Source organism: Euleptes europaea, chromosome 9, assembly GCF_029931775.1.
Source record: "Euleptes europaea isolate rEulEur1 chromosome 9, rEulEur1.hap1, whole genome shotgun sequence".
In the NCBI taxonomy this organism is placed as follows: domain Eukaryota; kingdom Metazoa; phylum Chordata; class Lepidosauria; order Squamata; family Sphaerodactylidae; genus Euleptes; species Euleptes europaea.
Window position 1 is genome coordinate 54,685,922 of NC_079320.1, and position 27,781 is coordinate 54,713,702.

The following is a 27,781-nucleotide window of genomic DNA, read 5'->3' on the forward strand; positions in this document are numbered from 1 at the left end:
GTATCATAAATAGTTTTAAAATAATTGAATTGCCATTTTGTATAAAATAAGTAACAATTACACTTCTGACACAAAGACTGATTCTGGCAATATCCACTGTCCTTCACATAAGGGATACTGACAATTAAAAAAAAAAAACTCAGGTAAACGAACATTAACCAAGATTTTCTTTCTGCTTAACCATTTATTCCAACTTACATTTTTGGAGGCAAATAATATATATTTTTAAAGCACTGAGGTGATATATTAGAATTTATTTCTTGTCTGGCTGAAATGGCGATGGACCGTATTCATGAAAATGTATCCCTTGGTTTGTTGTTATCTTCATAACTTCTCCATTTAATGTGTCGTCTTCAAGTATTTTTATCAGTCCCTCAGCAATTAATGGTGGGCTATAAATGAATTTCAAATGACAAGAATTAGAGATGGTTTACTACAGATCATACTTCTCTATCCCTTAAGGATGGGGTGAGGAGCAGAGGTATAATAAAACTGCAGTCCTGTGTTTAGCTAACCATGCAGGAGACCCAAAGCTTCAATGAGGCTAAGAACCAATTCACCTATATTCTTGTGCATGCCAGCATTGAAGTGGCATAGCCACACATTTATTTCCATGACTTTGACACCTGCTGAGATCATCATTCAGCATGAGGTAAGTGATTATACTTGATTCAGTGTATGATGAAAGCCTACATTATACAGAGACAACTGGTAGCTCAGAAGTTTCGTATCTGGCTCCCTGCATAGCCTTCAGTTCCAAGGGATCCCTTACCCTGTATTATGGTTAACGGGTGCCTTCTCTTACACATACCTAGACCCACACAAATGGTTCTATAACTCCCTCCCCACCAGTGCAAACTCAATGGGGATTTTAGGACAACCCTCTGCTTATTATGTATGCCACTGTCTCTTTTGGGGTATAGGCAAATAGCTGTTTAACCCTCTCTCCACTTGATAACAACAGTAACAACATTATCTTTACTAGAGGCCATTTCACACTCCCTCACAGATAGAAAATAAACAAAGTAAAGTATACAAATAACAAGAATGGGTAAAAGGCAGAGAGAATGGTGTTAGATTTAGATAGAAATTAGATAGAAAATAGATAGGAATTAGATGTAATGTGAAATAATATTTCTCTAATCTATGGTTAGGCTGCAGAGCCAACGGTCTCTGATGCTCTCCCCAGCAAGGCAGGATTCTAAACTCAAGAAAGGAGGGGGTGTTCTGCCCGGAAGACAGGAAGTGAGAAGTTGAACCTGCCTCCCCAAGCAGTGAGCGGAAAACACCCAAGCTAGAAGATGCTCTCCTGCCTCAGAGAGAGAAGAAGCAATCTTTTGGGGCTTTGCTTCATCAGATTTCAGCCCTGTATCATTTAAAATGTCACAAGACATACATTTTGGCTCTGTAGTCTTGCTAGACATGAAATGAGAAGTGGGAACAGCTGGGAAATGCAGGTAGCATAACAAACAATGTGCTTAGCAGAGAAGAGAAATCTTTTAAAATACCAGTTCTATATCAAAAAATCAATAAATAACAAGAAAAGGAATATCACAGAGCTGAAAAGGTATTGAAGGGAAAATCAAAATGATCAAGTTGGAAAGGCCTAGCGCTTGGGATTATTTAGCTTAGGAAAAAACTTAACAGACATTATAGAAGGTTCATAAAGTTATATAAGGGGTGATGAAAGGATATAAATTTTTCTCCTTCTACAATAATGCTAGAACTCAGGGACCAATGAAATTAACTTCCACAATATGGTGATCGCTGCTACTATATAGGGCATTAAAAGTGGGCAAGACAAATTTATGAAACATTGCTCTATCAATCATGGTTAGTCATGTTAGCTAAAAAGAAGTCCATATTTGGAAGTTATGTATTCCTAGGCACCAGCTATCAGGCAGCTGTTACTTTCTTTGTTGGATGTTGACAGGGTTCTGGATGCTGTAAAGCCAGCAACCTGCTCCTTGGCCGAGGAGGGCAGGGTATAAATTCTATTATTGTTATTGTTGTTGTTAGGATCCCTCCCTTCCTGGCTGATTAAATCCTGTATGAATGTGGCAGAAGACCCCCTGAAGGAGTTTGTTAAATTGTCTGTCTCTCATGGCTGAAGAGTTCCTTGAAGGAGGCTGTAGTTAGACCTCTATTGAAAAACCCTTTTTAGATAAAAAGGACCTAGCGAATTACCTCGCTATATAATATCTGCCATTCTTGGGAAAGATAATTGAGCAAGCAGTGGCTGAGCAACTCCAGGCTTTCCTGGATAAGACCTCTAAACTTAACCCCTTCCAGTCTGGCTTCAGGTCTAGTTTTGGGATTGAGACAGCACTTACTGTTCTGGTGGATGACCTCCTGCTTCAATTAGATTGAGATGGTTATTTACTGTTGATTTTATTAGATTGGTTGGCAGTCTTTGATACAGTTGACCATTTGGGCCTGGTCAACCGTCTGGCCTTGCTGGAGGTACAGGGTACTGCCTTGAGGTGGTTTTCCTTATGCCTCCAGGGATGTTTTCAGAGGGTTGCCATTGGGAGCATAAGGTCTTCCATGTGAGTACTACACTGTGGTGTTCCATAGGGTTCTGATGTTGTGTGTGTGTGTGTGTGCGCGCCTGCCCTCTAGCAGAGCTTTTCAGAGGGTTTGGGGTTGGGTGTCACTAATATGCTGATGACGCCCAACTCTTCCTCCTGCTGGATAAGCAACCAGAAACAGCTCTCTCAGGCTTCAGCCAGTGTCTGCATGCTGTGGTGGGATGTTTTAGAGAGAGCTGGTTGAAGCTAAATCTATCAAAGATGGAAGTCATGTGGCTAGAGAGGTCTGGGTCGATACGGGGGTTACAGCTGTGTATAACAGCCTGCAGTATTGCTATGCATTTTCTTGTTGGATAAAGATAATTAGTATTGGATATGCTTTACTCACGGCAATAAACCATAGTGGTTGATCATATCTTTGAGTTGTTCTTTGTATGTTAAATATTGGCCCATATTCTCTTCCTTTTCAATGCTTTGAAGAATTGGTGTGTTAACAAAACTAGGACAGATTGTATTTATCCGTACATCATACTTTCCTGCTTTAGAGACCATCTATTAAAAAACAACAGACAACCATCTATTAAAAAACAACAATAGGGTTTAACGCACGGCCAATTTGTCTCGCCTTTGTGCCTTAAAAGTAGCGAATCCCCGTGATCCACATGCACGACTGTCCAAGGGCTGCGCATCGGACCCACCTTAGTCGCGAGTTAAGGCAAAAAAACCCGGGTTAAGCAATCCCTGGTTTCTAGCGATCTTTTCGGTGCTAAACCGCTACTTTTTTTTTATTTCGCCACATTACTGGAACGCTGACATGCATGTAATGACTCGACTAGCTCGCTACTAATGCCCCTTACCGGTCTCCTCCATCCCGCCCCCTTTCCTGCATGAGCAAATGCCGCTTCCGGTCTCCCGTCCCGCCCCCTTTCCTGCGCGAGCAATTGGTTGAGATGATGGTATACCAGAACGCTGGTGTTCCAAGAAAAAAAAAGAGGGAGAATCGCCCTTTGATTGGATAACTCCTCAGCCAATCCTTGGGCGATGTCACTCCCACATTGCGAACTATCCCACATTATATGGTTGGTTCAAACGCACGGGGAGCCTCCAGCAGCTACTTGTTTCAGACTTATAGTGGGATGGGCTGGCGTCATGCGTTTGATTATCCAGTCTTAAATATTGTGGGATTAAAATATTGTGAGATAGCAGAGGAGCGAACCAGGAACATTCTGCCCATGCGTTAATCCCCAAAGTGTTCCTATTCGGTTCACAAACCTTTCTCAGTTAGAGGTTATATGGCATAGAGGCTAGAATGTCAGACTAGCAACTGGGAGACTCTGCTGTAGAAGCTTGCCACAAGAATTTAGGCCAACCACACCCTCTCAGCCCAACATACTTCACAGAGTTGTTGTTAGGATTAAATGGAGGAGAGAAGAGCAATGTAAGTTGCTGTGGGTCCCCATGGGCATAAAGACGGCATATATATAAAGTAAATAAATAATAAAATAAAACCATCAGTATTCTATTGTCATATCTTATCTTGTTAGGATCATTTGCCTTTGGGAGGGGGTTGCAGATGACAGTGTGGAATATCGTGGTGCTTGTTTGAGGCACATAATCTACTATATTAAAATTTTAACAGATGGAAAGCTGCCTTGGAAATATTGTTTACTTCTGAGCTGTAAAATAGCAAATATAGTCATGGCCAATGCTGAATCATGGATTCAGGTTACTTTTTAAAAAATGAAGTGAAAATAAGTGATATATAACTAGACTACCTACAAAATCTGACCCGCAGGTGAGAAATAGTTTGTCCATCATTTGTTTACGTCCTTCTAGCTAAGACAAGGAGTCTTGCAGTCCAAGTCAGTTGGTTCAAATAGAAGGGAAAACACACAGATTGTACTATCTGCCCATCTCTCACAATTTCCTTCCTCCTCACAGGACAGTTAGAAAGCTAGCCTGGAGCTTTCAAACATAGGAGGTTAACGAGAGGGTAGAAAAGAGAAAGGACTTGGCCTATTGTCTCTCTTTTAATTCTGTATGGGATCACTAATCAATCTTTGCTGGCCACTAATATAAACAGTTTGCCAAGAAACATGCTTCATGTTTAAATGAGCATTTGACTGTTTTTTAATTCAATATCTATTGCCAAACAAAGTGTCTAGAATGAATGCAAATATCATTTATAGATTTTTCACTGTTGCCATTTCAGGTACCTTGCTTAGCAATGGTTTCATATTGCCAGATAACCTGGGCAATATTCAAAATATCAAACAATTGGGTTCTAAGGAAGAAACATGATTTTATTTTTTTAAGACATTTATATCCTGCACTTTCCCCATCTTGAGTGGGTCTAGTCTACAGTTGCCAGCTGGGAAGTTTTTGGGGTTAGGGACATTTCTGGGGAACAGAGTGGAGGAAATGCTCTAGGAATCACATACTCTAGGAATTCCACCAAACTCTATGGTAAAAGCAATTGAGATTTGGGAAATTCTTAGAATGTTATGGCACACCATGACATCACTTCCGTGGACTAGTAATGATGTCATGGCATCATGGGATGCTGTCCCCCCATTTTGTTCCCACTGATCCACTGAGAGAGGGCTTTGGGCAGCAGGGGCAGGTAACCTGGTAATACTACTCTAGTCCCTTGACACTGAATGAAGCATACAGTTGCTTTCAATAGCTTAAACCATTTTGATTTTGTTGTTTAGGAAATTATGATAATTCTTTAGCTGTTCATACTCACAGCTACTGAACGTGTGAATCCAATAACCCCGTGCTTTGAAGCACAATAAACTGGTTGGAATGGAACAGGCATAAGTCCTTGAATGACAAAAATAAAGTAGACATGAATATCAATCTAAAATCAACATATATTCTGATAAATAATGCATGCAAGTGTCAGCCTATATACATTAATATTTCTGATCATATATTTTACCTTGTATTTTGACTGAAACAATGGAAAGTAAAAAAAGATGTATTACAGTTATTTACATCATGTCTAAAAGACTGTTAGTCCAGGATCTGCGAGTAAAAGGTAAAGGTAAAGGTCCCCTGTGCAAGCACCGGGTCATTCCTGACCCTTGGGTTGACATCATATCCTGATGTTTACTAGGCAGATTTTGTTTATGGGGTGGTTTGCCATTGCCTTCCCCAGTCAACTTTCCTTTACCCCCAGCAAGCTGGGTACTCATTTTACCAATCTCAGAAGGACGGAAGGCTGAGTCAACCTTGAGCCAGCTACCTGAAACCGACTTCCATCGGGATTGAACTCAGGTCGTGAGCAGAGCTTGGACTGCAGTACTGCAGCTTACCACTCTGCACCACGGGGCTCCTAGGATCTGCGAGGCCAAGAATCAAATCCCTGCTTTGCCATGGAAGCTTGCTGGGTGACCTTGGACCAGTTATTCTCTTTCATCCTAACATACTTCATAAGATTATTGTGAGGATAAAATGGAGAAGGGGAGAATGATGTTGTATGCTACTTTGGGTTCCCGTTGGAGATAAAAGTGATATATAAATAGATAGATATTCTTAGTTGCCTTTGCTGTTGAATATCAGTCAAGGTGATAAACATAAAATATTTTAAATATGTAATGGTTTGAATGTATAATGAATAGGCTGATTTGCATAACCACTTTGCTTATGGTTGGATACTTTTTTGTTGTTTGTTCACTGCAAAGACATCATTTTTCATGAAACGGCACATTTGCAGGTACTACGGTACCGTAGAAAATGTTTCTTTAAAAACTGTGCCCTGCCTCTCAACCCAAGGTTTCTGAAGGAATATCCAACCACAGCACAATATTTTAATTACTTTTTATCATACAATTTCTTTAAGAAGTTCAGAATTATGAATATGGCTTTTCCCACCACTGTTTTATCTTTATAACAACCCTATGTTATGCTGTGTGTGTGGCTTGACGAGTCACCAGTGAGCTTTATACAAAGCAGGAATTTCAACCTGTGTCTCTTCACCTACTGTGAACATTCTAACTGCTACAACTGTGCTGGCTCTCAGTACAATAGATAAAGTAAATGCAATAAACAGTCATTTGCATTTGTAGGAACCCAGCTCAATAACCTGTTCAATATGAACAAGGGCAAAGTGTCCAGCTCAGTTATCGAGCTCCTGTTAAATGGCCTTCAAAATGCTAGGGAAAAAATATCAAAGGGCTCAGAGGTAAGGCAAATCTTACCAGGGGTGTCAAACATAAGGCCCAAGGGCCGGATCCAGCCCCTTGAGAGCTCTTATCCAGCCTGCAAGCCAGCCGACGCAGCCACCCCTCCCACTCTTTTTTTTTTTTTTTATAATTTTTTTATTGATTTTTATAATAAATCCAAAAAAAAAGAAAAAAAAGAAAAAAAAATAATAGTAAAATAAAAAGACAAAAAATAATACAAACATAGATAGAGCGTACAATTCTGTTACACATACGTTGTTATACATATAGAAATATATATTACGCCCTACTTCAAAAATCCACCACCCACCACAGTGCCCATCACCAATGGACTTCCGATGGGGTGTAGTGACTAATAAAAGAAAATCACATTATTATACATTAATTAAAATCACGTTATACTATAATTCGTTAATTAAATTTTTAAAATCCGTTTTTGCCGATTTATCCCAAACCCCTCCCACTCTTGATCTGGGCTGGGGAGGCATGGCCCAGTCTGACCAAGTGACATTTATGTCATATTCGGTCCTTGTAACAATTGAGTTTGACACCCCTGCTCTAGACAGAAGCATTTTATAAGGAATATAGGGTTGCCAGGACCCTCTTTGGTACCGGTGGGAGGTTTTTAGGGTGGAGCCTGAGGAGAGCAGGGTTTAAGGAGGAGAGGGACTTCAATGCGATAGAGATTAATTGCCATGGCAGCCATTTTCTCCAGGTGAACTGAACTCTATCAGCTGGAGATCAGTTGTAATAGCAGGAGCTCTCCTGCTGCTACCTGGAGGTTATACAATTCAAAAATCGTCCCTCGTGCTATAATAACAGAGTTGAAGGAAAATAACGAGCACTGATGGCTACTGGAAACATGACAGATGTGATATTATTCACTGGCATTTGAGTCAAATATACTAGCTCAAGCCACCTTAAGCCCGATGGACAAAGCATCAGCGAAATAGGAAAATACCGGAATCCTATTTCGGGCTTAAAATATTCTAAGGAAATTCTCCTCAGAATATTTTAAAGGGCAATTTAGCCCCAATTTTTGTTACAATTTACTTTAAAATCAAGTTTTGGCTCAAAATTCTTCGGCTACATACAGCCAATATCGATCTGCAACTACCTTTGCTTGCGGTACCTGTTTCATTTGCGGCTTGGCATGCCGCTAGTGCCGCCCCAGTGAACGGATCTCCAGCCTTCACCTGGAACTTGGCAACCGGGAGACCTCACCTGGCGAAAATTATTTTCACCACGGGACTTTGTTTGCTTCTGTTTCACTGTATAAGGTTTGATTTTTATGACTGAATTATAAAAAGTCTTATTGATGTTTCCAGTAGCCATCAGTGCTCGTTATTTTCCTTCACTACCTGGAGGTTGGCAACCCTAAATATGTAAGAAGAGTAAAATACTGAAAAAGGCTGCAGGAGTGGGCAGAAAATTAATAAATAAATGGAACACATGAGAAATATAACATTTTTCTTGGGAGTGAACTAGAAAGATAGTGTTGGTGGAGCTGTTGCTCTCCATCAAATTGACAGACTATAGAATAAGGGTAAGGAAAGAGTCTTCAGAGGCAGGAATATAATTTTAGATTTTGCTTACCTAAGTTACAGAAAATGCTGTTTGTCTAAGGTAAACAATAAATTTTTATATTTTATTTATAGAATATATGTAATGTGTAAGATAACATACTACTAGTATTAATAAAAAATTAGAAGTCAAGAATTTAAACTAAAACTACCATTTTGAAGCTATTTATAAGTTGATGTACCAGCTGGGTCCTTTCTTAGGCTGGTGGAAGTTAAGAATGTATAAATAGCTGCTAGTTTTCAGCGTATTGTTCTTATTCTTACCAGTGTCTGGCTGAGGCAAGCCTTGTTCAGTCCTCTATGACTTGTGCTGTTGGTGTTTTAAGCACCAGGTTTTTGTTGGTATAACTTCCCATGTTTATTTGAACTGGAAATAATAATGTTTAACAGACACATAGTCTCAAGCTATGACTAACACCCATTATAATAGGCAGGAAATCCAAAGATAAGGCAGATTCCAAGTCCTTAACCTTGTACTGTTAGCACTATTATTACAGCGTATATCTAGGGAGAATGTCGAAGTTTCTGATCCCTAAAAAAGAAACTTAAATGAGGGAACTCTGCTCTATAACCTCACTAGCTGTTTCCTTTATGCTTCAGATCTTCAGTGCAGTTGTTGCTCAGTGACAGTATGATGACCAACCAAACTGCATTGTAGGTCTGTGAGTCAAGTCTTACCCAACCAGGCTTCAGAAATGCTAATTGCTCTCTGGCTGGAGACAATGAAATGGTCAGCACACCCCTCTGGCTAGAAGGTGACATCCAGCAGGCAATGGGTTTGGGAGATTTAAAATGCTAGAACATTCCTTCCTGGAGACTCCAGGAAGGGCTTCTTTGATCGACAGGTGGTGGACAAGCAGAGATGGCAAAACCCTTTGGCACCAGGAGGGCTCTTTTTTGCTGATTCCATCTAGGCAGATGGGATGTCACTTGAGGGAATGCAGGCCTCAACAAAGACCCCAAGGTAATGAGAACCTTTTAAAACCACTGTAACCTCTAAATTACAGTACCCAGCTTGCTGGGGGTAAAGGGAAGATGACTGGGGAAGGCACTGGCAAACCACCCCGCAAACAAAGTCTGCCTTGGAAACGTCGGGATGTGACGTCACCCCATGGGTCAGGAATGACCCGGTGCTTGCACAGGGGACCTTTACCTTTACCTTTTTAACCTCTAAATTAAATAGCCTGCCTTAGGATAAGATCAGCTGGGGATACAGAGTGATGGACAGAGGAATTACATGTTTATATTTTCTTTTGGATCCCTTGCTCAATCTGTTGCTGTACTAAAAGTATGCATGTGGGCATTTTCTTTCTAATAAATGCTTTTTAATTTTTCATTTTATTTTATTTCAGAAATAATAGTATACAAACATGAGTTAAACATAAAACTATGACAAAAAAGACACCCTACTTAACAAATGGCATATCTTTTGTGTTACAGGTTCCAAGTGAATTCAGTATTATAATTTTTAATGCTGGTATTTAGGGTTGCCAACCTCCAGGTACTAGCTGTAGATCTCCTGTTATTACAACTGATCTCTAGCCAACAGAGTTCACCTGGAGAAAATGGTGGCTTTGGCCATTGGACACTATGGCATTGAAGTCCCTCCCCTCCCCAAACCCCACCCTCCTCAGGCTCTGCCCCAAAAACCTCCCACCAGTGGCAAAGAGGGATCTGACAAACCTATGGTAGTTGTTCTTTGTACCATATTGACCTCTGCTGTTTGAACACACTATTTAAAACTAGCAGCAGAAGAAATGGGGGGCAGTCAGTTGGCAAGTGGCTAATCCCCCAGTGGTGCGCAAGTGCAACAAGATGGCCCCGTGGTAACCAGACACCAGGTATCAGGAGACACAGGCATGAGGTGAGGCCTTAGAATGAAATACAGGAAAGGGATGCTGGAAGTGCTGGTCCTCTCAGTGGGTAATTTCTACAAAGGCCAGGTGGTGGCAGCGGGTGAACCAAGAGGGAGAGAGAAGCCCTTTCAAGGATTGGGACAGCTGGGTGAAAGGCAGCTTCCAGGCTGAGACTTGGGTGGCCACTGATGCCCAGATGCAGTGGAGGGCAAGGTGGAACAGGGCTCACAAATCAGTCAGGCTCGTCTGAAACAAGATCTGTCTGGAAATTACATAACTTCAACTACCAAAGCACAATCTGCCTTAAAAGTAGAGTGATAAGAAACTTTATTGCTTTTCTAAAAGGCTTTGTCAGACAATTTGGATGAGATGCTTTCTGCAAAGATCTCTGCTTACTCCTGTCTCAAAAGGAAATATACAGACAAGGCTGGCTGAACTCAAGTGTTGTCTCAGCTGCACAAGAGGACACATGACATTGTCTTTCCTGCTACTGCTACCCAGCTCCAAGTACCACCTCCTGCTGCAGTCCACTGTGCCATTCATAATTCTTCTGGGGGAGGTGGTAGTGGTCAAAGTGTGTTTAGGAACACTTGGGAGCAAAGAAGGGTCTTCACTAGGAGGGGAAAACTGACAAAATTTGTCCTTCCCTCCTCCACTCATGGAAGCGCTGTTCTGCCAGTATAACTGCTGTTCAACTGGTGGAATTACATCTTTGGGGCCAACCCAACATATTTTAACAAATAGATTTTTCCTAAGTATTTTCCAATCTGATCAAAGATTTAAGAAACAACACATGATAAAATGATTACAATCATTTGGTTCGCTGAACTTCATCTGTCAGTAATAGCATCTTTTTTTAAAGAAAGTACTGCTTGTTGTCACATGAAAAATTAGGGGGGGAAGTAATAAAGAAGCTCTTTTTTTGTCCTGTGCAACACAATGGAGTAGGATGTATTGCTGTAAACAATCTCTTCTGTCCAGTGCAATGCAGGACTCATCAACATTCTCTCAACTGGTTCTCCATGGAATATCTCTAATCTGTGGTTGAACCCAACAACCACTACTCCATAGCAGTGATGGCATTGAAGAAATAATCATTTCACTACAACCGTTGTATCCACAAAGACCTGAGCAACTGTTCCAGATGGTCAAGCGCTTGTACAAGAGGAGGTAGACTGTTCTGCAACCCTCTGCGATAATTTTGCTAAGTACTTTGTGGATAAAATCTCTTGCATTGATTCCAACTTGGACTCTGCTTTAGCAGGATCAGGATCGGATGGTTCCAAGGTGCCAATTGGTACAGTTGTGTGGGATACCTTTTAGCTTGTCCAATCTGAGGAAGTGGACAGGATTCTTGAAAGTTTGAGACTTATCACCCACATATATGACCCTTGCTCCACCTGGCTGCTTAAATCTATTGGGGGGGGCAGTCTGGGATACTGTAAATGCCTCCCTGAGAGAGGGGGTGGTTGCCCCTGCCTTGAAGCAGGTAGTGGTGCATCCACTACCAAACAGCAACAACAAAAAACCCACATTGGACCCAGGAGAGTTGAATACCTACCATCCAGTCTCAAATGCACCATTCTTGAGCAAAGAGATTCAACAGGTGGGGCTGGGCAATTTCAGGAATTCCTGAATTAAGAAGATTGTTTGAATCTGTTTTAATCTGATTTCAGGCATGCTTATAGGACTAAAACAGCCCTGGTCACTCTGGTGGATGACCACCAGGAGATGGATAGGGGGAGTGCGACCCTGTTAATTCTCCTGGACTTCTCAATGGCTTTTGATACCATTGATCATGGTAACCTTCGGGACTGCCTTTCGGGGTTGGGACTGGGAGGCACTGTTCTGCAGTGGGTTTGGTGTTGCCCTTAAGGTAGGTTTCAGAGTGTAGATCTGGGGGACTGCTGCTCCACCCCTTGGCCTCTGGGGTCCTGCAAGGTTCTATCTTGTCCCCCATGCTTTTCAACATCTACTCAAAACTGCTGGAAGAGATCATCCAGACATTTGGGCTGAGTTGCCACCAATATGCGGATGACACTCCACTCCATCTCATGCTTCCAGCAGACACAAGGGTAGCTGTGGAGACTGTGAACAGGTGCCTGGAGGCAGTTTTGGGATTGATGGGGGTAACAAGCTGAAACTTAATCCCAGCTAATCAGAGGTGCTACTTATGGGGGGGGGAGCAATGACACAGGAATTGGGGTATCTTCTGTTCTGAATATGGTTGCACTCAACCTAAAGGAGCAGAATATTGTCGAAGGCTTTCACGGTCAGAGTTCATTAGTTCTTGTGGGTTATCTGGGCTTTGTAACCGTGGTCTTGGTATTTTCTTTCCTGACGTTTCGCCAGCAGCTGTGGCAGACATCTTCAGAGGAGTAACACTGAAGGACAGTGTCTCTCAAATACCAAGACCACGGTTACACAGCCCGGATAACCCACAAGAACTAAAGGAGCAGGTTTGTAGTTTGGGATGCTGCTAGACCCAGACCTCCTGTTGAATAAACAGGTGGGAGAGGTGGCCAGGAGTGCCTGTTACCAGCTTTGGCTGGTGAGCAAGCTGCATCACTTTCTAGGCAGGAAAGATCTTGCCACTAGGGTGGATATCCTTGTAACATCTACATTAGATTACTGCAATTCTCTTGGGGCCAGGATACCTGAAGGACTGCCTTCTCCTGTATGTCCATTCTGGTCATTTTCGGAAGCCCTGCTTTGGATGCTTCTGCCATCTGTGGCTCAATAGATGGTGACCCAAGAAAGGGCCTTCTTTGTCATGGTGCCAGAACTTTGGAACTCCCCTCCCCAGGGAGATTCATCCATCTCCCTCTATTGTTATCTTCTGTCAGTGGGTGAAAACTTTTTGTTTTGTTTGGTGTTCTCTCACTAACTGTTACTGGCCCTCCTCCCCCGTTGTGCTGTTACGTGTGTTTGTATGTTCATATGTATTTATTGAATTGTTTATTTTATATGTGTGTGTGTGTGTAAAGTTCCGTCAAGTCGCAGATGACTTATGGCGATCCCTTTTGGGGGGTTTTCATGGCAAGAGACTAACAGAGGTGGTTTGCCAGTGCCTTCCTCTGCACAGCAACCCTGGTATTCCTTGGTGGTCTCCCATCCAAATACTAACCAGGGCTGACCCTGCTTAGCTTCTGAGGTCTGACGAGATCAGGCTAGCCTGGGCCATCCAGGTCAGGGCTTATTTTATATACACTTTATTTTAAATGTTGTTTTCATGTTGTAGTGTTTTAATGTTTTGATTTTTATAGCCTTGGAAACCTTATTTGGGTGAAAAGGCAGCACAGAAATATCTTAAATAAATAAATGTAGGACCTTCAGACAGAATCACTAAAACATGGGGCAAAATTAACATTCTCCATACATTTGGATTAATGGGATTGAAAAAGGCAAGTGAAGGAGAAACATAATTTTGAAATACCACTTGTAAAAAATATTTTTTACAAAGGTCAAAGGACATAACAATTTGGTAGAATCTTTTGCCATTCATATCAAACAAAGCCAATTATTATTACAACTTTAAATCACTGATTTTGTTCTCCATTTGATTGTCAAAATAAATTTACTTGTTTAGTGGATTTCTAACCCTCAGCCAGCCTTTCCTAGTACAGATCAATGAAACAGTAGGATCAACATGTAGGATCATGTTAAGGGTTTGTTATAATTCATCATATCTAAATGTCTTCTGGAATAACACAGTTTTATGAGAATTCTGAAAGATCAAAAATGAAAGAGTCAAGTTTCCTGGGGCAGGGCGTTTCAAAATGGAGAGGGGGTTGTGCTTGTCCATCAATCTTACATTATTTAGCATGAACATGTTGAACAGAGCAGTAGCAGTTAAACTTAAGTCACAGCCAGATTCATATAGGTAGAAGCTGCTCCTTAGGTAACCTTGGATCTAAACTGCATAGGATTTAAAATGTTAATCCCATCACTTTGAAATTAGTATTTGGTATGTATTCATACTCGTGAAATATGCTCTCTGCAGTGGGCTCTAGTTAGAAACCTTGAGTTGAATTTTTCAGTAAAGTTTTCATGCATTCTTCCAAGTCAGCCCTCTCAGAAAATGATGTTCATTCTCTGACATAATATTAATTTAAATGTTTAGAAATTATCTTCTGAAGGGTTGAATGAAATTTCTTAGCCTGAGATAAACAATCTCAAAAACACTTTCCTGGGAGTAAGCCCACTGAGGAGACTGGAGTAGGATTCTATGATTTATGTCCTTAAAGCATGATTGCTGCATTGTTTGCTGCCTTGAATCCAAAGAGATAAGAAGGACAGAAATTGCTTAAATAAATAAATAAATTAAATTCGGTATATATCACTTTAGGGTTGCAATGTAAGTGCTATAACTTCCTCTTACATCAGGGAGCATGTGCTGAGTATTTCATGAGAGTACTATAATTCCCAATCAGAAATCAGTACAAACTAGATTGTGTGGGAAGAAACCCATATGAATAGAAGGCAGGAAGATGGGAATAGGTGGGGCAAGAGCAATTACCAACCTGTAACATGAGGGGGGAAGGGGAAACAGAAAAGTAATGCGGTTGTTTTTGGTGGTATGAGAGTTTCTCCATAAGAAGAATGTGTAATCCCTTTGTGTGCATTCCTTAACTTTTACTAGGCTGTGTGGAGCTCAAATTACACAAAGATGTAGTGAATCTTCAGGAATGAATGGGATACAAATCCAAATAGTAAAATTACAATCATTTATAGTTAGAAAATGGCTATTAAGTACTGATTTGTTTTTTGAAGTATCTCTTGAATAGACAAATTATACAACTTTCTTACCTGCTAATGATGCTATATTAACAATAGCCCCACCGTTGCCTCCATTTTCTGTTTTCATGTAATCTAAACCAATGTATGTTCCTCTAATCACTGAAATCTAATACAGGAAATACAAAGCAGACACTACACTTAGTAGCATCTCATTTTGGCATCAATCTGCTTAAATTACTCTTTCAATATACACTTTGAACTAAGTTCAAATAACCCTTATGGTTATTCCCTCATTAACCCTATATATTCTGTTATCTATAAACATGTTTCTCATTAACAAGGGGAGTTCAAATATCTACTAATCAACAAGCATAAACTGTAATTTTCATTAATATAGTTATTGTAATAAATCCAAATATTAACACTCAGATCCTTTGCTTATTGTAGAATTCATGCGATCAGAGGGAAGGGTGAAAAAGGGAGCAGGAAAAGAGGTAACACAAATGACAAACAAGCTTTCCCCCTCCTCTTTTCCACATCCCCAAATTGCCATAGAGCTATCTAATACTCCTTCCAACAAGGGAAAGGCAATGGTTCTGAGCAAATCAGAATAAAGTCTGCCTAAGATTTTATCCTTAAGCTTGGGTACAGTAGAGGTCACTTGAATGTTCAAAGATCTGGCCATACACATCATTTGTTCCACGGATAGGGAGGAAACAGATTCAGCATTGTCCACTGCATCATCTGATGAAGGGTCTGAAGGCAATCCAGAACTCTGTTCTGAGTGTTAGGCTGCCTCCTCCTTGGATTCGGAGGTTATTGGTTGTTCCTGAGTAGGTGGCGGTGCTGGGATGCTCCAAGTCAGAACAGGTGGTCAGATCTAAGATGTTGAAGATTGTTTAGATTCCAAGTATAGAGGATACTTAGCATAACTGCCCAATTCCTGAGGAAAGGGGGAAGGAAAATAAAAAAGGATATTGCTGCCACATAGGTGGAGGGGCAGCAAAAGCCCACAGAAATGAGTTGGGGGGTTCGGATGACACAGGCAGGTCCAACGTTGAAGGTGAGCAACGTTCCAGCTCCACTTCCCCTTCAGATAAAGACGGAACTGGGGATGGTGAGTGCGGAGATGGCATTCTCGGAGGGGGCAATTCCTCCAGCTCAGGAACCACAGGAGCAGTCAGAACTGAAGAGGTTGGTCTCAGGGTGGAAGGCCTCAGAACCAGTGTTTATATCAGTACTTGGTCTTCATCTTGGTATATCAGGGTGACAGTTCAGACGCACATCATGCCAGTGAATGGTCAGGAGATCAGGACCGGTGCTAAGCTGGAACCAACCATGGCCCGGACAGAACTGATGAAATTGATGGTAGACCTAATGGCTGGTCAACCCAGGTGCGGAACTTTTCTGGCAACATTTGAGTATGGAGATAGTTTGGCTGTCAGGCTTTCAGAGTAGGATGAAGCCTTCTCTCATAGATTAGCCTTTAATGGACTTTGGGGGTAAATTGAAGGCAAAATTTCTGATTGCTGGTATTAGGACCCCTTGCCCAAACATAGTGAACACAAAGAGTGCTCATCTGACTGAGTCGTTTTTGTTCCATGTTGGGAACATTTTTTTAAACAGCACCTTCTGTGACATACTGAAAAGTAGGGCTGACAAGAAAGGACAGGAAAACATCAGAAAAGAAAATGAAGAAAGAAGGAGCTAGCTGCAACGTACATCCTCACACAGTTGCAGCAAAAAACAAACTGAGGGAAAGGGGAGCTCCTCCCTTTGGAACACATGACTGTTTGAGTTGGAAAATGGCTCCCCAAAGCTTCTAGAATACAAGAGAAAAGCTGGAAAAAATCCTCTGATGGCCGGCCTGCGCATGCGCAGTCCCAGTGTGGGAACATGGAATGCAATCCGCTGTTTAGTGTTGCTATTTTTAGTTTTCTTGCTAAAAAGCTTTTATCTCACTGAAGAGGTAGAAACTTTTATATGACAGATATTAATTAAATTGAGGAATCATGACCTGAATCTTCCTTTCATATACATTGAATCTTTTTTAATTTTTGTGCTGAGCGAAGTCCAAGTGATTGATATTCCATGAATTTTGATAACACAACAGAATTTATATAAAAGCCAGTTTCATAGTAATACCGTATAGAAATATCAGAGTAAGTGAAGTAAAAGTAATGGCTTGGTTCCAAAATACCATACAATTACTAGGGAATTAATTATATTGAACTCAGTGGGAGTTTCAGCACATTCACAATATGCATGGGGTTAGTCTGCAATTGAAATAAAAATGGAACAAATATAGCACTGAAAAATGCTCAGAAGTATTATATTTTTCTCATAGGAATGTCAATAGTATATGACATGCTTATGATTGCTCCATTTCTCTCTTATCATTCTTCCTTCCTTCAAAAGATTGTAAAGGCTAACCCTAAATTATAAAATTTCCCAGTCTTAATTATTTACCTGGTTCTCTATTTGTTTTGTTTTATAGTGTTGCATACCATACTTGTCATTGCCTTTGGCTTTAAACTCTGATGAGAAGACAACATTTATATAAAAAGGCAATTTTATAGTAGCGCTCATTAGAAACATTAGCATTATGCAAAGTGAAGGTAATTATGTGGATTCAGAGAAACATGAATGGACTGGAATTCATACAATTACTAAGAAATTAGTCATAATGAAAGTGGAAGTTTCAGCTCCCTCAGAAAGTATATGCATAGGATCAATCTGCAATTGAGATAAAAGCATAGAACATATTAAGCGCTTAAAAATGTTCTAGAGTATTTGATTTTTTCCTACAGGATTTTGAAATGTGAATACTATATGAATACTGTTAATATTATTACAAATAAATTAAGCTTTTGTATTCTCCTGAGCAATCTATCTTACTTCATTCTTTCTTTATTTTCTTAAGTTACAGTATCAGCAATTTGAGTACATCTCTTTTTTACCCTTCCTCCTCCTTTCAAACGTTTATGAAAGCTATTCCTAAACTATAAAATGCTCTGGTATTAAGGAGTTACCTTCTTCTATGTTTGTTTTGGTGTATACAGTTATGTATTGTACTTCGTACTTTAAACTAGATCATGACCCTGTCATTTGTCCATATTCTTTTCCTTTTGAGTAGTGTTTTGTATGTTGAGAGCTGTGCCAAAAGTATAGAGGTATGTAATCACTCCTGGAGACTTGTCAAGTTTCAGTATCAGCTCTGTGATAAGTGCTAACATTGTTCACTGTTGCATCTGATGCCAGTATTCCATTTTCACTACATCCAACAGCTAAAATGCACTGTAATTTGTAATAAGCACCTAACTTACCCAAACAGGATCAGAAAAGAAATGCACTGAATCAGGTCCTCTTTCTTGTGTGCTAACATTTGTTACTGATGGTGACTTTTGATTCTTTTTCTTGTCTCATTACCCAAGACAGGTTGTATGTTAACTGTGTGATGCTAAACAGTATTTCACATGGAGTCTTCTGTGGCCTCTGTAGCTAGCAGATGACCTTTCACCGCTCCAGGTAATCAACCCATGAAGAGCATTACTGGGAATATTTACTTTAACAAATGTTATTCTGTATAGAGCCATTTTACCAAAAAAAAAAAAAAAAAAAAACCCACCATGATTGTAAACAAATTGGTCTGTTTCCTAGTATATCTAGACCAGTGGTTCCCAACGTGGGCAGTATCACCCCCTGGAGGTGGGGGGTGGGATTACCTAGAAGGCATTAAAAGGCAAGGGAGCAGCAGGGGGTGCTAGAGGTGGGCCCCTTCAACTGTGTTGTTGGATAGGGTAGTGGGCGCTGGGGTTGAGTTTGTGGAACCAAGGGGGCGGTGGTCCAGTGAATGGCAGTATTTGTTTCTGATCAAACATGTATGATTAAGATGCAAGTCTTAGTTCTAACTTTCTTGAAAATGATAAAATAATTTGCCCTTTTACTAATTTATGCAATGTGTGAAAAAGGAAAACATTAATACATTCTAGAGTACAGTGAAATTAACATATTTTTAGGGTTCCATTACATTTTCTAGAAAATATATAGTCTCTTCTGCTAAGTGAGGAGTCTCACTTAATCAGAAGAGATTCTTGACACCACCCTGCTGATGCCACTTACAACAATATTGTTATATCACATTTTACACCATCTATTTTAATGCATACTAAAGCTTGCTACATTTGCTACATGTACTACATTTTAAGACTTGATTTATTCTGAAATCCTATATACATGTGTTTAAGAGAGAGCCCCTATGAACACTATGGGACTTAAACCTATTGGGCATAGAAAAATCTATCTCCACTGAAAGGAATATGTTATATAATCACATCAGAAAAAAACACAAGTTCTGGAGCAGAACATATACAATGAACCTTTGCTTTCATCAACATAATTGGCTGTTAGTATCTAACAGGCCTAAATGAGAAGATACCTCTTACCTCAGTGATTTTTGCTGCCTGCACAAGAAAGTTTCTAATCTGCCCTGTCATTAAAATAATGTTTACAGTAAAAACGATCACTTACTAATTATTGCATCAAATGTCACTTAAACATCTGTGAGTAGACAGCTATGTCAAAAGTTAGCTTTTCTTTTCTGGACATTTTTTTTTTACCCTTATCTGTAAGTGGGATTTGCCTTTTGAGTTTTTGAGTATAAATGGATCAGTTTGTGCCATTGTAACACCGTTTCCATGCCCTATATGCCTAGCTATGGTTATATCAGTCCAAATCTCAATGGGACTTGGTCAAGAGTGCATAGGAAAGCAGATTTATATAGTCTATTTGGAATTAGAAAAACTTGACTCCGTGTTCATCTAGCTGAATTTTTGGCTTCTGGTTTAGAGGGGTGCAAGCAAGATAAACTGATGTTTTAAGTAACTTCTGCTTTTAAGATTTTCAATTAAAGGAAAAGTTGATATTTGTAAATCATGCCTGCTGTTGCAATCTTATGCATACTTGTTGGACTACTGAATTCTGGACTTACTTCTAAGTAAGAAGCATATATGATAAGGCAGGATTATTCTTATGCACATTAAAAACTGTTAACCAACAAGATTGGGGGCGGGGGGTATAAGCTTTTGAGAGTCAAAGCTCCCTTCTTCAGATGTGAGTTGGTATGGAACTTCCTAAACCCCATATTCGTTCATTCTGGAAGCCACTCCCTTAAAAAACACAGTTTAAAAAAGTGTCTCATGGGGCTATATAATACGTGAATTAAACTTACCAAATTAATCTGGACTGTGACTTCCCAGTTTTTTTCATTATTGACTCCAGCATTGTTAACCACAATATCCAACCTCCCAAAATGCTCAAATATCTTCTTAAATGCATCTATAAGGGAAAAAAGTAGGGGGAGACAGGGCTTCTTTATTTCTACACAATTCTATGTATTAAAACATCAATGATACCACCTCAATTCTGGATTTTGCATAGGGTTGCCAACTCTGGGTTGGGAAATTATTGGAGATTTGTGGATGGAGAGCAGGTTTTGGGGAGGGGAGGAACCTCAGCAAAGTATAATGCCATAGAGTCCACCCTTCAAAGTAGCCATTTTCTCCAGGGGAACTAATCCCTGCAGTCTGGAAATCAGTTGTAATTCTGGGAGATCTCCAGACCCCACCTAGAGGTTGGCAACTATAATTATGCATATAGTGAATGTGTATAACAGACACAAGACTTTTCTATCTGTTCATTAATTATTGATAGCGATTTAGCTTGTATTTCCATGGAAACTTGGTTCTTTTTATCGTAATTTTTATCAACAGGGGTGAAATAGTTGATTCAGTCACTTAAAGCTTACTGTATTGGTTGGTGTTATTTATTTCCATTTGCTTTGGTGTAAACTTGAGTGTGCACACAACATTTTTTAGGAGAAATGTTAGGAATTTATTAAAAGGAATGGCACGTTTTGCAGAATCCTTTGGGTAGATAGGAAAGAAATGTCTGTGTTGTGCAACTAGCACCTGCTTTACAAACCATGCCCTTTTACTCCGGATTAACAAACCTGGCCATCTAACCCAGTGTTTAAATGTTATTTCGAATCCTGTCTCAGATGAACTAAATACATTATTTTAGAAGAATGAAATATCTGAATTTCCATCACGGTCTTTCAAGGTGCTACAAAAATATCACCCTGTAGCAGCCCCTTGGATGAATGTATGAAATACTCACACATGCACTAAGACAGAATTTATTGATGTCTGAAGTAAAAAGTTCCCTAAATTTTGGTAACAAGCAGCCTATACGGCTACCAGTTTTTGATCAAACATACCAGAGCCGCAAACTTGGCCAGTGTTCCTATTGTTTTTGTTCATCCTAGCATGCACATAAAGCACTACAAACAGATGTTAAGCTTCATTTCCCTCTCCTCACACACTGGTAAAGCTACTGAGAACATGGTTAATGCGGCTCACCCCAAAGGACATTCATTCACCAAACCCACCCTGTTACTCCAAAGCTAGTTTGTGTCAGGGGACTATCTATACTGTAACAATAATTCCTGCCATTCCACTTACGGCCCAACCAGCCAAAGAACAGACTCAAATATAATTTCCACCAACCCGAGAATAATGTGGAGTAGGCAAAATAACAACCACCACCAAAAAATCTCTCCTGCCTAGGAAATGAGCCCCAAAATTCCTGCTGAGATCCTCAAAGGAGACCAGCTAGTCCTGCATTATTCCATAGGAAGGGTGGGGGAACAGTCTGCAAAAAAACTTGCTGAGCGGAAACCACACCAGCTTAAACAGCGGGGGGGGGGGGAACTCTCACCAATTGGCTGCCTAGCATGAGGTACAAAACAAGCTTCACCTTATAGGTGTCTTATGGTGTATTCAAAAAGGTGGCTGTCTCAAAACCTCACCACAGGACAATGTGCTGTGGACTGTCTTCTACCTTAGATTTGTTTAGTTTCCTTGAATCCGGGAAAGTGTTGCCTGGCTTCCCAATGTGGCCTCCTGCTGGCAGCTGTCCTTGATGGCTGCCACTCTAAGAGGTGGGGAGGGGGGAGGGAGAGAAAATTTTAAAAAACCTTCTGCATCATGTGCACTGCTACGTCACCTCCGGGGAAAACCTGGAAATTACTTAGGGTAGCTCTAGGAATCCCTGGTTACTTACCATAGAGTGTTCTAGTGATTCCTAGAGCTATCCTACATCTTTTCCAAGTTTTCCCTGGATGTGATATAGCAGTGCGTACTTACAAGGATTTTTTTTCCCTTTCTCCTTCATGCAATCTCAAGGATGAATAAGCTCTGGCAGTTACATATATGGAATAGGTTGTATTCTGGCTTTTAATATTGTGTTTTATTTGCCTGTAAAATTTTAACCAAATAACTACTTTTATAAACTCAGTAATGTAATTACATATTATATATTACAGATTCTCCTTAAGAAGCTTCTTGGGGGAAATGCATAGGGAAATTCTATTCTGAATAATTTTCTAAAAATCTTTGTTGCTTAGGGTTGCCAGGTCCCCACTCACCTTCGGTGGGAGGTTTCTGTGTCAATCTTGTGTGAGCGCCTAAGAGTTTGAGTGGTCTAAGGCTCTCGCGAGGCAGCAGCTCCGGTTGTAAACCGGATGTGCCGCGTCAGCACACACATGCACAATTGCCCGCTGGCCCTCAGCTGGCTGGCGGACAGAGGCACACATTACCAAGGGTTTGCCTGCCACCAGCAGGCACCTGGCAACCCTAATGTTGCTCCATTGGCCTCGGCCTTATTTTTATCTTCCATATTAGTACACACAACATTGTCCCCCACCCCATGTACCCACTCCCAAATCTCCTTCCAGTTGCCAAGCATGGTGAGGCACAGCCTCGCAGCCCTAACCCAAGCTACAATGTTAATAGCCAAGTATTTGCACAAATAATTCACAGCTTGTTGGGTACAGATCGCTTGATTTAACAGAAAGCCTGAAGCAGCGTTCAGAGTTTTTTTTATTGTTTGTTTTGATTTCTGAACGAATGCCTGAATAACATTCTTTAAATGCTGTTATTGCCATGATAAGATGTCTGCTTCATTCAAAACAAGAATCAGTAAAAATTATTTATTCCATGAAAGAAAAACAAATTATTAACTATGAACATCAGGATTTGCCTCCACATCTTTATTTATCCAGTGTCTTTTAAAAGTAATGTTACCTGTTCATTTTTCAAGCCATTGTTTATCTTCAATACCTAGGGTTTTCTGTACTGAATAAGCCCCATTGAAGTTAATTAGACTTATTTTTAACTAAGCATGGTTAAGATCATATGGCACTACTAACTCTGTCCTGAACTCCTACAGGACATAAGTTCCCACCATCACCAGTATATTGTCAATCTGTGTTACAAACATTTTCTTAATTTGGGGGGAGTGAGGGATCTTAAAAGCAGTTTAATGTGTACACACAAGTGTGTGTAAGGGGTAAGTGGTAGTGTTAAGAATATTTTTATAAATCCCATTAAATGCATGTCCATCCCAAATGATGCAGTCGTCCCTTTCCCACATAAGTGAACATGATAGATGCTGAAAACTGATCCCCAGTTTCATTTTTAAAAGATACCCCCTTCAAAATGCAAAGATTTAGTTTTGGAACATAAAGTCCTGTATTAGAATTTTAACATAGCTCTGTTCATAAAACAATCTGGGTGTCCTGGGGTATTCTCAGAAGTGTTACCAAACATTTTATGGAATTTATTTTCTTTATAATGTGCCTACTAATTCAGTTTAGGATACACACACACTGCTAATATTTCACACTAGTAGATTTAGTACACACTGTCCATTTATGCATGGTCGCTTTAACTTCCTTTATTCCCCGTTTCAGCCAGGATCAAAGTAACCTGGGTTGGGGGAAACTGTATGCATTGGCTGGAATGATCAGGGACGAAACTGTGTGCTAATGGAGGCATGAATACAGAAAAGCAGTCTCCCAAGTTCAAATCAAGTCCCACCTCTTTAAATGCTGCTCTGTAATTGGCTGACTTGCAGTACTCACCCTGAGAAGATTTCCTTCCCCCCAGACCCAACTGCCGCATAAAAAAGCATTTTAAGAACAAAAAACGGAGCAATCTGAAAGAAGGGGGGAATCAAAGCCTTTCTTTTGCTCAGCAAGAGCTCCAAGGTAGCAGGAAGCAGGAAACATTTGAATCCTTGCCTCTTTACACATTGCTTTGTGATTGGCAGTGAGAGAAGCCAATCTTCTGTGCTTCCCCTGTTTGGCTATCTGCATGCTGCCTTGAAGAGGGGTTTGGAAAAGGGTGGGGTGAAGCTCAACCCGAGAACAGAGTATGCATGCTCTGTGACTCCGGAATGAGCCAGGAACAACGGTTTAATTAAGGCCAGAAGAGGAAAGGGAAAAGTCGGGTTCGTTTTGCGTTGAAACAGCGTTGAGCTTCCAAGGAATGAGGTAACGTGCATACTGAAAAGTTTGATCCTGGCTGAAACAGGGAATAAAGGAGGGTAAAGCGACCATGCATAAGTGACCACTGTAGACTTTGAAATGCTGCTTGAATCTCAAATGTGGGCAGTGTTCCAGAAAACTGCACAATTTTTATTTCTATAGCACATTTTCCTCCCAGGCTGCTGTATGCTGTGATAAGAAAATCCTTTTTGATTTTCCTCATTACCTTTTAGCTGTTCTTCATGTGAAACGTCGCAAGGAATGAAGATGGTTCTCTGTGTATCAAACTGCTTGTCCAAGTTATTTTTGCTTTCCCTACCTACTTCTGCATTGTTATCCACAAGGCCTACCTATGCAAAAGAGATAAGCAGTGATAATTAATACTAGATGTCTAAGAGAGGAGTGTCACAATGGCTACACTGTTAAAAGAAACTCTCTTAATTCCTTTACCCAATTTCTCTCTGATATCCAACAAATTATTTCTTTCCCTTTTTATAGGAATTTGGGTGCTGTTTCTAATCAGTTCAGTTCTGAGTTCTACATCTGGGCAACAAAAATGAGAAACACACGTACTGGATGGGGGATACACAGTGTGTGTGAACAAGCAGCAGTGTGTGTGAACAAGATCTTGGGATACTGGTGGACTATAAATTAAATATGATCAGCCAGTATGATGCAGAAGCAAAAAAGGCTAATATGACCTTGGGGTTTATCAACAGAGGCATAGCATTGAAACTGCAAGATTTGCATAGTCCCACTGTTTACCGCATTGGCCAGGGTGCACCTGGAGTATTGGGTGCAATTCTGGAGGCCTCACTTCAAAAGGGATGTGGACAGAATGGAGCAGGTGCAGAGCGATGAGGATGATCAGGGGCCTGAAGACCAAGCCCTATGAGGAAAGACGGAGGGACTTGTGAATGTTGAGGGATTGTGAATGTTGAGGGATTGTGAATGTTGAGGTTGAGGGAGGCATGATTGCTCTTTTTAAGTATTTGTGGGGATGTCACTTAGAGGAGGGCAGGGAGCTGTTCCTGTTGGCAGCAGAGGATAGGACTCACAATAATGGGTTTAAATTACAGGTGGAAAGGTACCAGCTGGATATTAGGGAAAATGTTTTTACAGTAAGAGTTGTTCAGCAGTGGAATTGGCTGCCTAGGGAGGCAGTGAGCTCCCCCTCACTGGCAGTCTTCAAGCAGTGGTTGGTTGAATACTTGTCAGTGATGCTTTAGGCTGATCCTGCATTGCTAAGGGGGTTGGACTAGACAGCCTGTATGACCCTTTCCAACTCTATGATTCTATGAAATCAGAGGAAAAGTAGGGAGGTTCAGCTAATTTTCAGAATTTCACTCTGCAGATGTCTTCCCAAACATTCCTATCCTCCTGCTAGAGCAACCATCCTGTAATGTGTAACATAAAACAACTGCAAGGGCTGCAGTTACAAAAGTGTACACTAATATATCTACAAAGAGAAATAAAAAACAAATGAAAAAGAAATGCTCTCTTAAAAGAGGGGGGAAGAGAATAATCAACGGCTTTATGGAAAAAAGTAAAATTCGGAAAAAGTAATACCTGTTCCCATAAAAATGCTTACCATAGCATAGGAGGGAAAAGAAATAACCAGTATGTCCACCCTAGGCTGGATGGACATATAAAAACCACATATGTGTATATATTACAGCTTTTTATTAGAGAACGAGTATAGAAATCACATAAACAATTCTAAGGTATGCAGTTTGGCTGTAATCTAGCTTCTGTATGGTCAGTTTCTGTTTTGCCTGTTTTATCTGGCATACTAGCCGCAAATAAAATTTATTTCAGCAAATCTGAGCACAAATCCAACTAAATTTAAAAGGAAAGGTGATGTACCTACCTTTATTTCGCCACAACTCAATGCCCCTTGAAAGTACTTAATTTTGCCAGTGTTTTAGTAGTGTTAGTGTTTGTGTGTGTGTTAAGCGCCGTCAAGTCACTTCCAACTAATGGAGACCCTATGAATAAATGGGCAATTTCACACAGCCCAAATAATGCACTTTCAATCCACTTTCACTGCACCTTAACAATCATTTGCAAGTGGATTTTGCCAGTTCACACGGTAAAATCCCCCTTCAAAGTGCATTGAAAGTGCATTATTTGGGCTGTGTGAAAGTGCCCAATGTCCTTCAAAATGTCCTATCTTTGACAGTCTGACAGTGTTTTTATAGGTACAGTAAATACAGTTACATAGATTTGCACGAACCCAATCTTCATACATACCATAATTCTATCTGTGTCTACATGCTCACTATATAATTTGTGTAGTATGATAAAGCCACAAGCCTGGTGTGCGTCTTACATACATACCTTCTATATTTGTTTCCAGGGGACAGATATGTAAACAGGCGTCACGTGGCCCCAGTTTGTAAGCCTTCTGGGGACAGGGCCGGTGCTACCACTAGGTGGTCGCCTAGGGCGCAGACCTCAGAGGGGCGCAGAACTGGCCCGAGGGGCACCGTTTTCAACAGATGCGTTTCTTGGGGGGGGGGGGGAAATGCAACTGACAATTTAGGTTTTTTTTTAATTTTAAGATAATTATATCCCATAGCGCTGTTGTGGTACTTACGTTATGTACTATATAATTAATTATAATTAATAATGAATTATATAATTAATTATATGGAATTACATGCCATGGCGTGTAATTTTGGAGGGCTTTCATTCACAGGGTCGCCATGAGTCGGAAGCGACTTGACGGCACTTCACACACACACACCACACACACACACACCATCACACTGTTGTGGTACTTCTCTTAAAATTTAAAAAAAAAGTCTTATAAAAAGTTGTATTCACAGTGGGTCGCCGTGCTAGTCTGTCTGCAGGAGTAGAAAAGGGCAAGAGTCCAGTCGCACCTGAAAGACTAACAAAAATATTTTCTGGTAGGGTAGGAGCTCATACCCTACCAGAAAATATTTTTGTTAGTCTTTCAGGTGCGACTGGACTCTTGCCCTTTTCTACTCCTGCAGACAGACTAACACGGCTAAAAAGTTTTACGTTTTTATTTTTCTACAGGACATCTGTTGGTTGGCAATGGGGGGGGGGGCAAGTAGCTAACCTTGCCTAGGGCGCAAAAATGACTGCCTTGCCTGGGGATGAAGGCAAATGCCCTGGGCTCTATTCCAGGAAAGGTAACGGGGGGCGGGGCGGGGGGACTTGCTAGCCTTCAGGGTGTCAGAAGAGGCTTGGGGATCTCTTGGAAAGAGACCCTATTCCGATCCCCCTCCCCGTCCCCGCGCCCTTCCGCAGCGAAGGGGGAAAGGCGGGTCGCGGGAGGGGCTGCGGCGGGGACGCGCGCCCCCCTCCCCCCCCTCCCGTCCCCTGCAGCCGCACGCGCTCGCGCTCTCCCCCGCTTACCTTGCAGCCCTTTTCCAGGAGCGCGTGGGCGCAGGCGTTGCCGATGCCCTGGGCTGCCCCAGTCACCAGCGCCACTTTGTCCTTCAGGTGCATGGTCCCCGCT

At 40.9% G+C, this 27,781-nt stretch overlaps 1 protein-coding gene across 1 annotated transcript; it reads right to left on the reverse strand.

The window, feature by feature from the left end:
- Positions 1–253: 253 nt before the first annotated feature.
- On the reverse strand, positions 254–27,771 carry HPGD (15-hydroxyprostaglandin dehydrogenase). The gene is made up of 7 exons (XM_056855701.1): positions 27,679–27,771; positions 24,515–24,638; positions 20,131–20,237; positions 14,970–15,066; positions 5,281–5,357; positions 2,920–3,083; positions 254–392 (listed from the first exon to the last, which is right to left on the reverse strand). Exons 1-7 carry the CDS (start codon positions 27,769–27,771, stop codon positions 254–256), a joined length of 801 nt encoding a protein of 266 aa, XP_056711679.1.
- Positions 27,772–27,781: the final 10 nt, after the last annotated feature.